The sequence below is a fragment of the Bombus terrestris genome, chromosome 15 (genome assembly GCF_910591885.1).
Source record: "Bombus terrestris chromosome 15, iyBomTerr1.2, whole genome shotgun sequence".
NCBI lineage: Eukaryota > Metazoa > Arthropoda > Insecta > Hymenoptera > Apidae > Bombus > Bombus terrestris.
The window spans coordinates 7,847,050-7,863,384 of NC_063283.1; the positions used below are offsets into that span (position 1 = coordinate 7,847,050).

General features: G+C 41.6%; 1 protein-coding gene across 8 annotated transcripts in view; it reads right to left on the reverse strand.

Annotated features, from left to right (window-relative positions):
- The window catches only part of LOC100651177 (serine proteinase stubble), a 76,963-nt gene that overhangs the window by 1,303 nt on the left and 59,325 nt on the right, over positions 1-16,335 (reverse strand). For 7 of the 8 annotated variants that reach the window (XM_048412572.1, XM_048412573.1, XM_048412569.1 and 4 more), the window contains 7 exons: positions 7,861-7,950; positions 3,837-5,038; positions 3,351-3,619; positions 2,673-2,946; positions 1,263-1,729; positions 489-786; positions 110-235 (listed from right to left, as the gene is read on the reverse strand). In XM_048412572.1, the coding sequence (XP_048268529.1) occupies positions 110-235; positions 489-786; positions 1,263-1,729; positions 2,673-2,946; positions 3,351-3,619; positions 3,837-5,038; positions 7,861-7,942 (2,718 nt within the window). In that variant the 5' untranslated portion in view covers positions 7,943-7,950. The remainder of the gene's footprint in view (positions 1-109; positions 236-488; positions 787-1,262; positions 1,730-2,672; positions 2,947-3,350; positions 3,620-3,836; positions 5,039-7,860; positions 7,951-16,335) is intronic. The other variant, XM_012317164.3, reaches the window with a different exon arrangement.

The following is a 16,335-nucleotide window of genomic DNA, read 5'->3' on the forward strand; positions in this document are numbered from 1 at the left end:
CCTGTATAATAAAATATATATATATATATACAGAAAAATAGTAAACTAGATGATAGAATATATATATAAAGTGCAAAATATAAAATGAATAGTGAATTTAAAAGGGTACCTGACAAGAATCTTGGCCTCCACTCTCGTATCCAGCGCATAGGAAAATATCCGGTATGAATTCGTGTCTCCCAGCCCTCAGGAACATTGACTTACACCTATCGTTACTCACTATGGGCACGGAAACCTGCAATAGATACGCAACCCTCTTCTAAATTAACAATTTCATATCTATCTTAATGTACTTAATATGCAAACTATTCAAAGTAAGAAAATAAAAGTAAGATAAATATTCGAAAACTACAACAGGATTAAGCTTCGTATCATTAATCGTGTTAATAAAAAGGTATAAATTTATCTACAAATCCGCAAACTCATTACAAATCTTCTGTTAAAACGTGGTACATAGCTTACACTTGACAATCTTCACACAATTTTACCTCTTGCAATACAGAAGGCAGTGTACCACCTTCGCTCAGTCTTCCCCAGCCGGTGACAGTCGCATTTTCGCCGATCAAAAGATCGTCAGTGGCTGGCAGGCAAATCGGTGAAATATGCGGCGCGAACGTCAATGAGCTTTCCAATCTAACCAACGCCAGATCGTATTCGTAAGTGAAGAAGTTGTACTTCGGGTGCACCACCTTCTTCGCAACTCCACGCTCGACGTAAGGCAATCGTTCTTGCACAGACGAAAAATCGTACTCGCCCACTCTAATCCGGATCTGCGACGTCAGCAGGCTATAACAGAATCGATAACAAATATTTGTTTCGTTTTGCATTTTAGTGGCTATTGGAAGAAACAGGTAAGTTGTTCGACTCTGTATTCGGGTTAATCGAGGTTCATTTTCTATACAAGAAGCGGTAACATTTGCATTCACTAACGTACAAGCAGTGTAATCCTAACAGAAAGCAATTATGTACTTTGATCGCGCTGTTCCTCGCGACCAATGATCTTAGATTTTCTTTTTCACTATTTTCGTTCTATCATTTTTTGACAAATTTTGAAGTTAGTGTTCTGAATTATTCTTATGTGGCTTGCTTCTGAGAAATCCTATCGCGTTATTAAAATGGTGAATATTTAATTATTGGCGCAGAAGTATAACGCTCTTCACATGATTGCTTTCGGAAAAACCAAAAACGTGACATCTCGATCGTAGTGAAAAGTTCCAAGAAGCTCGCAATTCCCTAATAATAGAACGAGGAATATTACTCACTCGTCTACACAGTGTCCCGCAGTCGCGATCCAGTTCTCGTTCAGCACCGCTCCTCCGCATCGATGAGTACTGGAGAAGCCAAAGAACGAAGTACGCCTAACAGATACTTGCCAAGGCCATCGACCGAACGGTGCGTCCTTGCCTCCAACGATCCTGGTCTCCGGTCTTGGAAACAGGGGCGGTACTCCGCACTGCATACCCTTGCTTTCAGTCGCAGCAGACACGGTTAACACCGATCCAGTTTTCGCGACTGCCTCGGTCGTAGACACTGTCGTGTCAGGTTTTGGAGTGGTCGTGGTGGTCGTGGTGGTCGTGGTCGTGGTTGTACTGGTAGTAGTTGTAGTGGTACTAGTGGTAGTTGTCGTAGAAGTGGTGGTCTTCTTTGTGGGTCTAGGCCTAGCAGAAGTCTCAAAGTGAGACGTGGTGATATAGTGTGCTGCGCCGAGCGGTTTATGAAACTCCGTGTTCTATAAAAAAGGAAATATACAATATTAGTTGGATTGGGCATCCGAGTATTTTATGCGCTGTGTTGGAATTTCTTAATTTTCTATATGTGAGAGAGAATCAATGATTATAAAGAAACAGTATATATATATTGTTTAGTGATATACGAATTCTATAAAGATATAATATCTTTCAATTTTGTCAATAAATTTTTCGCACAAGCCAATATGAGTTTTCTAAGATGGTAGATGGAGTTCTTCGTTCATTTTGTATCATGCTGTTCGATGGACTGTGTAATCGAGCCGATCCGCCGTTTCTTTGTTGCGATTAACAGTAATCTCTGACAAAAAGTCGCGCTATTTTCTTTCGTTTAGCGAAACCGTGTTTTTCCTATGACGAATACCGATAGAATCTAATTGTACCGCGGGGTACAGAGAGTATATTCTTGATCGAGGATACAACACGATGAAGCTATTGCTTAGAGGAGAACCAATCTCTAGATAAGACACGGAAGCATTATATCTTTCGTATGGGGAAGAAGTGTTCGTGATTATGAGCAGCGTGGCAGCGGCGAGGAACCGAGTTATTTAAGAATTCCATGATCTTATGAACACATCAAATTATGAATACATTATGAATTATGAATATTATGAATTGTAAATTAATTATAAATTACACTGATACGATCTAGCATGTGTATACGATAGCGCCTTGTTAATTGGCCACGAGTCGATTCCTTATTTGAAAAGTTGCCAACACTAGACAAAATTATTAAAGGATCTCTACTATGGATGATTCTATTGCAGCAATTAAGTGAAAACAGGTGAAAAAGTAATTATAGGATCGATAGAATGACGTGTTATTCTTGTGATATTTTGATAAAGATTATCCGTAACTGCAACTTGCAAATATTTTTAAATTAAACAGATTAGAAGTTCGACATGATGAACAAGTGGCTGGACGTACTTCGTGCGGTTCGGTCGGTTTGAAACTCGGCCGCGGTGGAAATGCTTCGGGCCCGTTCTGAAGAAGGCTAGGATTGTCAGTCCAGTGCGGTTTCAAGGACGGTCTCGGCGGCGTCCAACTGTTTTCCGACCAGAAATGCGAACTGCTGGTCAAAGGTTTAGTAGTCTCGGGTGAGCCCATCGGCTTTGTGGACGACAACGGTCTTTGCTTCGTGACGAACACGGGCTCTGTGGTCACATGCCAGTGAGAGGTCTGTGGCAAGGATCCGGCTGCGCTAGAATGAAAGAAAAGCTTGAAGCTGGCGCTCGAACACCGTCGTTTTGCTCGATTGTTCTAATTACTTATGGAGTAAGTTGATAAATTTGAAATTAGACTTTAATCGAGGGGCTCAAAGGGAGAAGATTGGCACACAGGACAAGATTTTTCATTCGAGGAAGCTGTGGCTAAGATCATACTTCTAATAGGAAAAGCTATGCTTCCGGACTTTGAAATATTATTATGCCATATTTACAGGGCATCTGATGATAAAATTCTGTAGGCGAATTTATGGCTTGTGCATTTACAAACACATCAGGTGAATTTTATATACTTTTAGAACGTTTAGAAATGATACAAAAAGAATTTTCAATGAAAATTTCAAGCTAAGACTTTAAGTCACGTAAAGACATAGTCGAATACCTGGTAGTGGACTGTTGACTGAAATATGTCGGTCTGACAGTGGTAGAGGTTTTCGTAACCGTGCTCGGACTATTGGGTTTTGAGATGAAATTCGGCCTGGTATCTGGCTGATCGTTCATCAGAATCGGTCGAGAGGTGGTGGTCGTTTTTATCGAAAAATATGGTTTCGAGAAGTCTGTTGTAGGTTTCGGGGATACTGGTTTGGTCGCCCATTGTGGACGTTCCGTATGAATGAAGTTCAAGCTTGGATGAGGGTCCTTGACAGATTCCTGAATGGAAGATAAAACATTTCTGAATTTTATTTTTAATTCGAGTCCCTCGAAATTTACATATTTCGAATTTGTTCGATAATATTGGCAACTTGTAATACTACTAACTCGTAATTTGGAATTTATAAAGTTTCATTAATCGTATACGTTCTATTGTATTATATAAGGAGCCCGAAATAAGAACAGTTATTTTTGAACGTTATTATCAAATACTCACATTTTCATCGACCGAATTAACACTGGGTCTATGTATCGACTCTTGCACGCTTAAATCAGCATCCCCGGTCTTACTATCATCCGGTCTCGACTCGGACGGTCTTTGGTTGTTAGGCCTATTATGCCTTATACCTTCACCTTCACTGGAAGCATGTTCCTTCGCCGGTAATCTAATCACCAATGTATTGTGTCCAGTGTCCACCTTATCCTTGAATCCCTGAAGATGACTCTGAAAACTTCCATGCGTCGTATCCTTCTCTTTGATATTTGTATGCTGACTACTTTCCGGTCTTGTCTTTTGTATATTCAAGGAGTCATGATGACCAGGTTTCTTCGTACTCTGACTACTATCCTCCCAAACACCTCCAGGTCTTTTCGAATTCTGTGATCCTTTCTCCCAAAGCTCGGAAGATCCTGGTCTCCTAGTGTTCTGAGATCCCTTCTCCGAAAGCTCGGAAGATCCAGGTCTTCTAGTACTTTGAGATCCCTTCTCGCACAGATCAGAGGATCCAGGTCTTTTAGTACTTTGAGATCCTTTCTCGCACAAATCCGAGGATACAGGTTTCCTAGTACTTTGAGATCCCTTCTCCCAATGAACCGAGGATCCAGATCCAGGTCTCTTGGTGCTCTGAGACCCTTTGTCCCAAGATTCCGACGAACCTGGTCTCTTCGTGCTCTGAGAGCCCTTCTCCCAGAAATTCGACGAGGCAGGCACCGCCGAAGTTTGAATTCTGTCCTTGTGATCGGACGTGGGTTTCGCGTGCGGTCTTTTTTGCAGCGGCCTAGCGGAACCGGCCGAGAGCGGTTTGTGCGGTCTGCTGGACCCTCCGGAAGACACCGGCGTCTCGGATGGATGGTGACTCGGTCTAGCGGTGCTCGAGTCCGTGACGAGGAAGCTGGAGAGGGAGGTCAACGTTGGCCTGGTCGATTCGTTGCCCAGTGCCTCCGCTAGGGTTGGTCTCAATGGATCAGATGAAGAGGATGAAGCGTGTTGATGGTACTGATGTTGGTGGTGTTGAAGATTGGACGCGGTGATCGCGTTCGTTGTCGTATTGTGCACACAACAGCTGCCGAACATGAACGTGTCCACGCACACGCCCACGTGCGTGCCTTCTGATTTAATGCACTCCCACACGAACATGCACGTGCCTTCTTTGGACTCTGGCCCGGGGACTCGACAGGGTTTCGGGGTGATTTTGTAACCTACGCATAGATGATGGCATCTTTGGTACCATATTTTAATTTTTCCGAAATTTCTTTATGGTTAGCATTGCAAGAAGTTAAGAAACGGTCGAAGTATCTTGGATCTAGACTTTGAGACGTTCTGGGAGCTTCTATCATCCTGTCATCCAGCGTCATCCAATCGATTATTCTACGTTGGCGAATTGTATTCTAGGCGAACATGGAAGGATATGAAACAGCAGAGATAGACAATGTTACTTCACACGTTTCATGACATTTATTGACTGCTCTGTCAAGCCCCTACGATGAATTTGTGTCAAATATCAATCAGAAGGAGAAGGAACGTATTTCTGTTATAGATTAGTAACGTTAAGTCGATAACTTTTATGATAGATTTTGATCCTATGTATTTTTCTTCATTCCAACATGTGTATCGCGCGTCTGCACGAAGATTAGAAGTAGGCCAATAAACGGACAATTAAATCCTCCTAATAGCAATGTTTATATCGAAACTAGAATCGATTTTAATGGCCCGTAACGATCTATTATACTAATGCCTGGCTAACGAGAATACCTCACGAACTTAATCGACGCTTATTTCCTTATCTCGAACACGTTAAACTAAACTTTCAACGATGCGCCTGTTGACCTATATCTCGTAACCGCGTGGTGCGTGATGAGTAACTGTTTAACTCATTCGATATCGTACCAACGAAGCTTTATAATTAACGGAGGCATCCTGGGACCTGCGAGGTCGCGCTGTTCGAGGAATAATCGTTTCTCTTGTTCAAGGACTAACTGCTGGATCGATAGTTCTTCGACACCGTGCGATTCTTCTTTGGATTTCGGGCGAATCGCTAATTAAAAGGACCTGGTACCATTTGAGACAGAATCGAGTTCGGTAATTGGAGCGTCGTTAACGTGCCCAACCTTCGATAGAATCTTTCGTTGGTTGGTGAAAGTGCGCCGTGATCCTCTTGGAGTGCTCGTAGTCACGTGAAGTCGGGGACGTATGCGAAAAAAGAAAAACAAAAAGGAAAAGGATGGAAAGAAGCAAGGAAAAAGCGTGTGGTCGATCGTCGAAGTGTACGGGAGTACGTAGACCTGGGCCAGGTCGTTAACCGAGACAGTAAGAGCGCGTAAACCGACGTAAATTGTCGCGGTCTCTACCTTCACGGTCTCGCTTTCTCCTATACCACGTTACCGCGTTAATTAAAGAAAAACTTTATCGGTGGTCGACGTTCGTTCGTCTTCGTGGGGAGAAACAATGGCCGATACCAAAGACATACAGTCCCATGGATCAGAAGACATTGTCTATGATAGTTGCAGGGGCTTGAATCGTAAGAAATAGATGACTTGGTTTCAACTATCTTGTTTCGGTGAAACGATAGAATGCTTGATTGTATTTCTATCAAAAGTATACGCGAGTAGAAAGCGAGTATATTTGTGCTCAGAAGTCTTCAGACAAATATTTTTCAGCTAGGTCGTACGTATATATTTTTCGTTCCACGTTCTTCGTTACGTAAAATTTATATCCATCGCGAAAACAACGATAAATCACGTCAATATTAATAACTAAACTCTCCTACAAGTTACAACTCTATAATATCATACTATGATAGACGACACTCTCTAAAGCTTCACCACCTCATCACCAAAACTACTTTACGCGACGTCCTTTGGATCCTGGATTATTCCATGAAGCTTCAAACCTTCATGGACCATCCGTGACACCTCTGTGGAGATACAAAAGGGGCGAGAATGCTTGACTGAATTGTCTGTTGGAAATATGAAACGGAACATCGGTTTCTGTGCCACGAGTGGTTGATAGAGGATCAGTCTCTTTTGCTGGCGCACGATTTTCCGCATTGTCCCAGGTAGTAATTAAAGACGGATATTAAAGCTCGTTGTTTAGCAACGTAGAGGCGGGTAGCATGGTACTGGCACGGTAATTACGTTCACGTTCGTTATGACTGTGTACATAATGCAGCTGGTAAACGGGGATAGGAATATTATGTTACCATCGCTAAGGTAGCAGAAGATATTAATTTGCTATTAATATCGCGAGCGGATAAGGAAAGTCGTCGAGATGAATACTTTGAATTTATCATACTTCTGTAGACAGTTTAAATGGTACGGCATACGGTACATTAATTTTCCAGCGCAATTATCGTTAGTACCAGTGCAGAAATGAGACGTGCAAATTTTCTGGTGCACAGTGCAGGGTTAATGAGAAATGGAAGACTTTTCCATTCTTATATCGTATCTCTGGTGGTTGTTCAGGACACAGGGAAGATGAAAGTCGCCCCCTTTGTTCGCTTTTCTTTTCCCACGGCCGCGAAGCAGACGACCGACTGCACCTTGACCGAGTTCCTTGTCCAATTAGCTGTTACACATTTTAGAGGAGTCTTAGTGAAGAAAGAGAAGCAGGTCTCGAACAGGTGAAGGAAAGGAAGATAGAGAGTGGAGAACGTTTAACGACGAAGGGTTACAGCCAAAACTAGCCATTTTTACCTAAATAAAAAAGGTAAGTATCCGTCTGAAGTCACAGTGTGTATTTTCGATCGGAAACTGTTATTGCTTGGAAATCGGGAGAGTCAGAGGAAGAGGTAGAAAGAGAAAAAGAGAGAGAGAGAGAATGATCTAAATGCGCAGGACGTCAGGCATAGCATTAAAACGAAGGGAATCCGATTAATGGCCAGTTCTGGTTCGAAAGCATGCGAGAGAGTCTCGAGCGAGGAAGTGGTCCAGCCAAGAAAGTCAGCTCGGGGAGACACGAGGAAAGGAACGCGCCGGCTACTGAAATACTCGCGTTTAAAACCACCAAAAGGAGTATTACTGACTGTGACCTCGATTCAGCGTACTGAGGGACCTGGCGATGCCCGACCACCAGAGAATTGTGGCCACGTAACCGATCCACCGCATCCTGATCCCTGAAATCAGAAATCAGAATCATTAGAAATATATTACGTTACTTATCTGCCTCTCAGAAGCTGAATGATCAACTCTACCTTTTACAAGTTACAGAATCTCGTTGTCCAGGTACATGATTCACGTTCAATTCTCAATGAACGAACGAATAACGTTCCATCGCAAAACGTGTATTTCATCGACAGAACCGAAGGAGGACGAATCAACGCTACAAAAAGGAATGTCCTTTCTTTCTTGCCGTATAAAATCCGCAAGATTGAAAAAGCTGAACCTTACGCGAATCAAGCAACTATTCATCGATGCCGTTGGTTCAACAGCTATAGAATATCAATACTCCGCGTGTTTCCAATTTCCTGTTCGACTCATCTATTTCTTCGTCGTGGAAATACGCGACAGCCGTGTATCGACGTTTCTCGTCGCGGCTATGAAACGATATAATCCTTCCACGAAGAAAATGCGCAGCTCTAGCCCGAGGGCATTGTTACGCGCGCTACAAGGTTAATCTTCGGAAATCATGCAAATTGCGACCGGCTACCGGTGGCACAGTTGCAAAACTCTTCGTCTAATCCCATCGGGACGCGGCTACGTGTGCGTCCAGTTATCCACGGGCCGAGTTACACCTGTATGACTCGCGTTATTGCCTATGCCACAGCTCCGGCGATTTCCGATGCACCGCTGCATACAGGTGCGCGCGTGCAGATACGTGTACGAGGCTGCTTCTGTCGCTTCTCTTCGGTTTCTGTTACTAATAAGCATGCCTAATGCCTCACGTTCCTCGCGTGCCTTGGAACCGTGCCAAAGTACGATCCCTAGGTCACATTTTCGCTCTCGATGCGAGAAATCGAGCGAAGTCGAATTTTATGGACTTTTGTTGTGGCTACGTTTATGCGAAGTGATGGGAGAAAAATATACTACATAATGATTCACACTCTTCATCTTACATAGAACAATTTAAAAATTCAATATGTTAATTTCATACTATTTTATGCAATTTTATATTATCAAGTTTTCTATTTCTATGTAATTTAAAGTCAATTTAAATTTAACGTTTGAGAAACAAAATAATTAACAAATTCCTTCTTAATTTGGCCTCCACGTGGCTTATATATCGTAGGAATTAATCGTAGAATTTAGAGGAATTTTAATTTCGTTCTTAAATAATTTCTTAGTTTCCCAACTAATAGTTTCAACTCCTTCGTAAGTTGATTTTAATGCTTCGACCTGGATTTTCACGAACTCGTCGTTTTTCCGTATTGAAGAATAGCCTTCGTAGCATAAGATAGAATGCTTAACGACCATGTTTATCGAGAGGCATTTGCGTCTTCGGTTTAACTCGTTTCGGTTGCCTAACACTATCACAGGGTACGCGAATATTTTCTTCTTCTTTCGTTATCATTTACGTTAAAGATTAATTGCTCTCATAACATACAAAACGTTTGATTATTCCGCCTAAAGACCAAGACTGAATTTTAAGACGTTGAAACACAGGTGACTCGAACAATCCTACCTTACTACATTTTACAACCGAGAAAAATGGAGTTTCAACGATTTAATTTTAAAGTCTGGATGTCTGGTTTTTCATAATGTTATATCACTGGAACGAAATGGAATGGCGGAACAATCGTTGTTCGCGCGCCTTTCTACAGTCCCGGGCGAAAGAACTCGTCACACTGTAACGGTTTAATGAAATGTGCGATTGCACTGGACCGTTCAGCCGTGCCTTTGTACTAGAAACCTTTCACGGGATTCATAATTTTTGCGTCCGCGTCTTATGAGTCCTCTAGCGCGCTAACCTGAATTTAATGCGGCGTAATATCGCGACGAAGAGGTCAGTATGTAGTCGCGAGGGAAATCGATATATCTGCCCAAGCTCTCTTACCTCGCGATGGGTGGGGTCTCCAGAGATTCAATTAAATCGACTCTCGATTAATAAGTATTGATCGTGATAAATGCGACGCACCAGGTGCGTACGACGTACGCCAAGAGTCGATCGACTTTCTGTCTTCGAACTGTGATATAGAGTGGCTCTTAGAGAAAACTCACTGGAGTGTAGCTACTCAAGTAGTAAGTTCATTTTATTCGTCTGAAACTTTATATTTATATTCTAAAGTGGTATCGAGTGTACGTAAGAGCCAGTGACTGTTTTGTCTTCCAAGTTCGACCCTGTTGCCATTCTGAATGAGAATCGTGATTAAAAGAAAATATTAAAATTTGTCGATGTAAAAGGTAAATGCGATATGAAGAGAATCGAAATATTCTGTTGGAAGCGAAGCTTGACTATGGAAAAAGGATGAATATGAATGGAAATGAAAGATACAAGAGGGAACGAAAGAGGGCGAGGTCTGTGCGTTTGCAGCGCGTCTTTACGACGAGTCATCAGCGGCTATTATGCAAATAAATGAAACAGCATGGTAGTAAAACCGTGAGATATGGTGTAACGCACGATCGCGACCAGCTGGCCATGTTTCCACGTTGTGAAGATCCTTGCTTGAATATTACGCGAAACGGCGCTGCGTGCGTACGCGTTCACGCGCGTTTACACACGAGTCGCTTCGGTCAATTAGGGTATTGATTTAACAGGATTTCCAGCCCGACGCGAATCGCGGCGGAACGCTGTTATACGAGCGAGGGAAACCGCTTCGTACTGAAATTCTGATTATTCCTTTGTGAATGCCCATTTCGAGCAGTTCCTAGTTGCAAGTGTATGTAAATTAGCAAAAAGGAATTATATAATAAAGGACGAGGAATTTAAGTAAGATAACAAGGGTTATGTAATAAAGAAAAGCGTAAATAAAGAAGAATATAAATAAAGAAATCGAAAATGTTTAATTACTAGTTGTCTCTTACGATATTGATTTTATGGTTTTGTTGTTTTGTATATGCGAACAATTGTTCAATTTATTTGATCAACTGCTTCATTTCTTCACTGTTACGTAATTGCGTACGTATAACATCAAACGTGAAAAGGCTGAAAACACTTTCTTTGCTGCTCGATTCTTCCTTCCATTCAACAACATTCTTCCTCGAAAGAAGTTTCAAGTAGCCATCTGAATCTAAAGAAACGCTCTCTGATACCGCACTCTTCTCCCTTATATCCATTCTACTTCTTTTCTTCACGTTTCGCTAACAATCCGATTTCGGAACAAAGTTACAGCCCCTTGTTGCTGGATCGCAAAACCTGCGAACGCGTCGGGTACATCGTGCGAACGTAATTGAATCAGTAGCAGGTGCAGCCTGACCGATAGGAGAAAAACTCGATGATTACACTCGGAGAGAAAGAGAGGACGAGGGCTGAAGGCGGCTTGTTACCGAATTCTGGTTTCGCATACCGGGTCATCCGGCTGACTTTCGGGGCTTTCTCGGTCGTTTTTTCAGGCAATTTGTCTCGTTGACACCGATTCCCCGGCGAAGGGAGTCCGACCATGATCTCCGCTGTTTTTTGTTCCAGCGGACGGATGCGGTTTTATCGTGTCTCGTATTTCAACGGCGACACACGCCACACCGAGCGGACGACCCGCCGAACCGAGCAAAATCGATATTCGATAAAAATTCACGTCGCGAAATGCGAAAGCTTTTGTATCCCTTAGCGAGAAATCGATTTTTCTCTTCCTCTCGAAAGATTGAATGGGAAGGGCGAGTGGAGCATCAGCGAAGAATGTGTCGTGAATGTTATCGAGGATCTCGAGCAACCGTACCTACGAGTCTAAAGCCGTGTCCACGCTGAAGTAAATAGGAGCAACGTTTTTTGTTGCTGCATACTCCGAACGGTGCTCGACAAATATCAAATCGCAGAAATATTTTGTTTATATCGTAGACCATGACGCTGCAGATTACAAGAACGTGGTCGGAAAAACGTAACACGTGACGAACAAAAATATTTCCTTTTTCTCCAACTATCGTTTTCGTTGTATCGTAATAAAGGTGTCTTAATGATAATACGACCTGTAAAGTCGTATATAGAGTTGTATATAAAGTTCTAATACAGTAGACCATGAAAATGATTCGCGGCTAGAAGGTTAAAGCTGGATCGTTTTTCCGAGATGTGCTTTGAAATTCGATCGATCCTTCCAAAGGTGAATACGTACTCGAATGCAAAGTGGTCTCGGTCTAACGGCCACGAGCGTCCATCCAGAGTGATATTTCTCGGCGTGGCCGTAGCTCATTATCATTTTAAGCGAATCACGCTCGCGATCGCGGTGCAGAAAACGGTGGTATGCTCGCGGCGAATCGTTTAGTCTCAAAACATTGATTCGCGTTCAACGGCCGTGCGTCGGCTTGAACGCACGTCAACACGTTTCACGGCACATAAATCAACCGGCGCTGTTCGATTGTTGGCCACGCTTTCGAAGAAAGCTTGCCCATCTGGGTCGATTCCTCTTGATTTATGCCGTCGTTTTACGCGATCATCGCGCGTCGCGAAAGCTTCCAACGGTGATCGCGTGCCGACCATTCAACGACACGTTCCACGGAAAACATCTTTTCACGCGTCAAGGTTTATGAGCGTTATATCTCAAACGGCATCTCTCATTTTATTCACTCCATTTACTGGCTAATGGAATCTTCGGACGAACTTCTGTTCGTTTCGAGATCTTCGGATATAGAATTTTCTGGGAAAATAGTGACCACGCCAATATATATGTACGTATAGCAAGTTCGATTATATATTCCATGCAAAGTTGAATATTCAATTTTAAGATGTTGAAGATTATGCGATAAAATAACGCTATCTTGCTATGTATGTAATAGTTTGTCCAATTGTTATCTGCAACCGGAATCCTTGCCACTTTATTTCGATTGAAGAATAGAGTTACGAGACAATGCACAGTACTGCATTTGAACGAGAATTTGGGACAGGAACTTGATATCGAGTGACTCACTCGACGCGAGTAAGAGTCTGTTTATCAAATCTTTGCTACTATTTTCCCTATTTTCTGACTCGGTTGAAATGTCTTGAATATTTATTTCTTTGTCTAAGTACACACGATGACGTTTAAATAAATAGTGCCGACGCTTGGAAGCCTATCCTGCGTTTTGTCAAATATAGCCTGACATTTAGTACATTTAGCATACAATTAGACATATCTCTGCTCAAATTCTCGAGTGAGCAAATTTTCAAGTGATTAGACTTTGATATACAAACGATCTTTACTGGTCTTCTATTGATTTTTGAGAGTATTGCCGTTTACGTTTCTATTACCTGTACTTACGACATCATCGAATAATAAGATTAAAATCGAGCAGTGATTATATCGATTTTTGTCCATTGTATGCCACACTGTGCAATGTTACGATGTAGAATAATTTATCGGTGCTAATGGTCAGGTTGGTGCGTGGGTGACCGGTCGATAGGCGGTTCGAAAGCTCGTAATCTCGCAGTTTGATCCATGGTAACGCCTGGAAATACGAGAGGTCACGCGAGCCCCGTCTGAGGATGTTCCTGTTTGCAGGAGAAAATGCAGTGTGCCGTACGCATGATGGCTGAATCTACTTGCCAGCCAGGTTGTGCCACTGGAAACCACTACCGAGGGACACGCGACGACGATCGAACCCCGAAGTGGTATGCAAACATCAATTTCGTATCCGGAAGCGGCGACTACCTTGCTTGAACTTGCCAGACTAAGAATTATTTCTTTGAGACTGCACGATGGTTGCTGTTTTCTCTTCTTCGTGACTTTTATTGCTCCTTTGTTCTAAGATGTTTTAATATATTCTCGATTTTATGTGGAACGCATGAGTATCTGTAATTAGTAGATTCTGCATGTTCTTGCTGTTTATATATTTTTATAAATACTAGCTTTTTCTTATTTCATAACTACGACACGGATACCTTGCATATTTTGTATACTTCCGCATGTTACATGTATTTTCTGCATTATTGCATATTTAATTATATGACTATATTACGTATTATAATATATATATATACTATATTACATATAATTGATTATATTTACATATTTAAATACATAAATAAATGTCGTAATTGCATGAAAATCCACAATTTAGTAATTAATATGTTTGCTGACAATTTTCACGTAAAATTTCCAAGTTCCTTAAGTCGTAGTCAAATGGGAAGACTGTTGAGAATAGACGAAGATTGATCAAAGGAAAATAAGCTGAAAGATATCGAGAAAAGAGAGCTGTGGAATATTTTCCAATTCCATCCTACGAGATAAGAAAACTTTGCCAAGTATCGACACCCACCAGGTCGGTAGAACATACATCCTCGAATAGAAAGTTTCGATGGAAAACGAACGATTCGTAGGTATGTGGGAAAAAGAAACGGGTAATATGAAACAGTACCGCGTCGTGGAATACTATTCTTATTTCCCAAACGTACCGATCATTCCATTTTGCTTCGTGGAAAATCATCTTTTCCTCTCCAGCAATCGTAATTTCGATTTCTATTTTTCCTCGCGTCCCCTATCAAACGAAAACGAAAGTTCTGTGCCACGAAACTGACTCAGGACGAGCTCCTTACGTAACCCGTCACCGATATTGGACGAAATTTGAATTTTTATAGGAACGACTAGCGAGATTGAGCTCGCACATGAAGGCCGGACTTGTTTCTGCTGTATACGGAAATAGACAGAAATATAAACAAACGGTATTACTGGTAAAACAAAATTTGGAACCATTTGTATTTATGTTGAACCATTTTGACTATTTTTCTCGATTAATATTAAAACAAAATCACTTAGCATCGTCAATCGTCTCAACAGGTAATATCTTAATTATATTCCTTACAGATTATAAGCGGTTCCGCTTCTTTGGTTGTTTTACTCACACTATTCCTATCTTATACCATTAATTACTATATTATTTATTCCTCTGTTATCTACTCCTACATTCTTCCGCTTCGTATTTAGCGATTTGTACGAAACAGTCATCTTCTACCACAACGACGTCTCGATATATACATATATGATCGATATAAGAATCGAAATACGAAAAGAAAGATCAAGACAATAGAACGAGTAATAAGGAGAAGAGAAAAAGAAAAGTCAAGGAAGAGGAATGCTCGAGGAACAGAACGCGTGTGTCCCTGGCGGTTGCAGAGGAACTGGGCCGTGGTCTCGTGTTACTCGTCTCCCGCATGGCGCACGAGCGTCCGCAAAAAGTGACACATATTTCAGGGCAACGAGAACTCGACTGACCGCGAGCACGCGGAACATATCCGGCAGACAATTTTCACGGTCGATTCCATTGATGTTCGTATCTTCTTCGCCATAATCTACCTTTTGCCTCCGAGACAAATTTTGCTTTTACAAAAATTATCTTCTCCGTACCTTCACTTTTTAAGGTGTGTTCGTTATTCGCCCTTGATCTTACAATACCATTGCAACATACAATATTCATTACCCATTTTTGTTTTTCTATTCAACTATCTCTAAGAAACAGCAGCTTTGCGTTATTTATATTATTTGGTAATTTTTTGAGATGAAAAGATTGAAGTTACTCGATACTAGGATTCTTCCAATTAAATTCTAATCATAGAAGATTAAGATACCTAAGTTTAATGTATAAAAGAATCGTGTACAGGTACATACAGGGTTAAATCAGGGCTGTTGATGCTAATGGAGATTGCAAGAATATTTGAAGTCGAAGAGGGACGAATTTTATAATCGATGGACTTAATGGTTAAAGATCGATCGGACAGGTTGATCGTTTCGAGGTTGGTTACTGGAAGATACTTCAAGGATACACGGCGAGGCGATTCGATCGGACTGGACCGAGACCGTTAAGCGTCCAGTGGCGAGGAAAGAAACTACTGCTCTACCTTACATGCTTCGAATAGTGTTCCGATCGGTGGCCTCTCTGGGGCAAGGTCAAGAAGCAAAGAGTATAAAACTGTCGCTGACTGGTGTTTCCTGGCCGACTAGACATTACGAGAAACCGTGTGCAGCAAAAAGCACACGCACCACATGACCTACTGATCCAACGGATTTATCTGATCGTAAAGTCTAATCTCGTGGAGTTTATCTCAATTATTCTTCCATCAATTTCCAAGTCGTTTGGTATAAGGATCAAATTTTTAACGTGGGAAGTCTCGAGCATTCCACGCTGGGATATGTGTGATAGCTACTTTGGAATTCTCATAAATTATTTGTCTACCGATACTTAAGCCATTTAATACAGAGTATCGGGATTAAATTCTTACGAGAACGAGCTGGTAAATTATTCTTCGACCTTTTCAGGCTATTCGCTATGCAATTGCTTTAGGATTAAATCTTCAATGTGAAAAATGTCGAGTACTCTATATCAAAGAGAGATAATAGTTTTAGAATTTTGTACGCCACTTTACGGAGAATTACGTCAGGATGAAAGTTTTATAATTTCATAAATTATTCTTCGATCTTCCTTTCAGGGTACATAGCATTGTATCG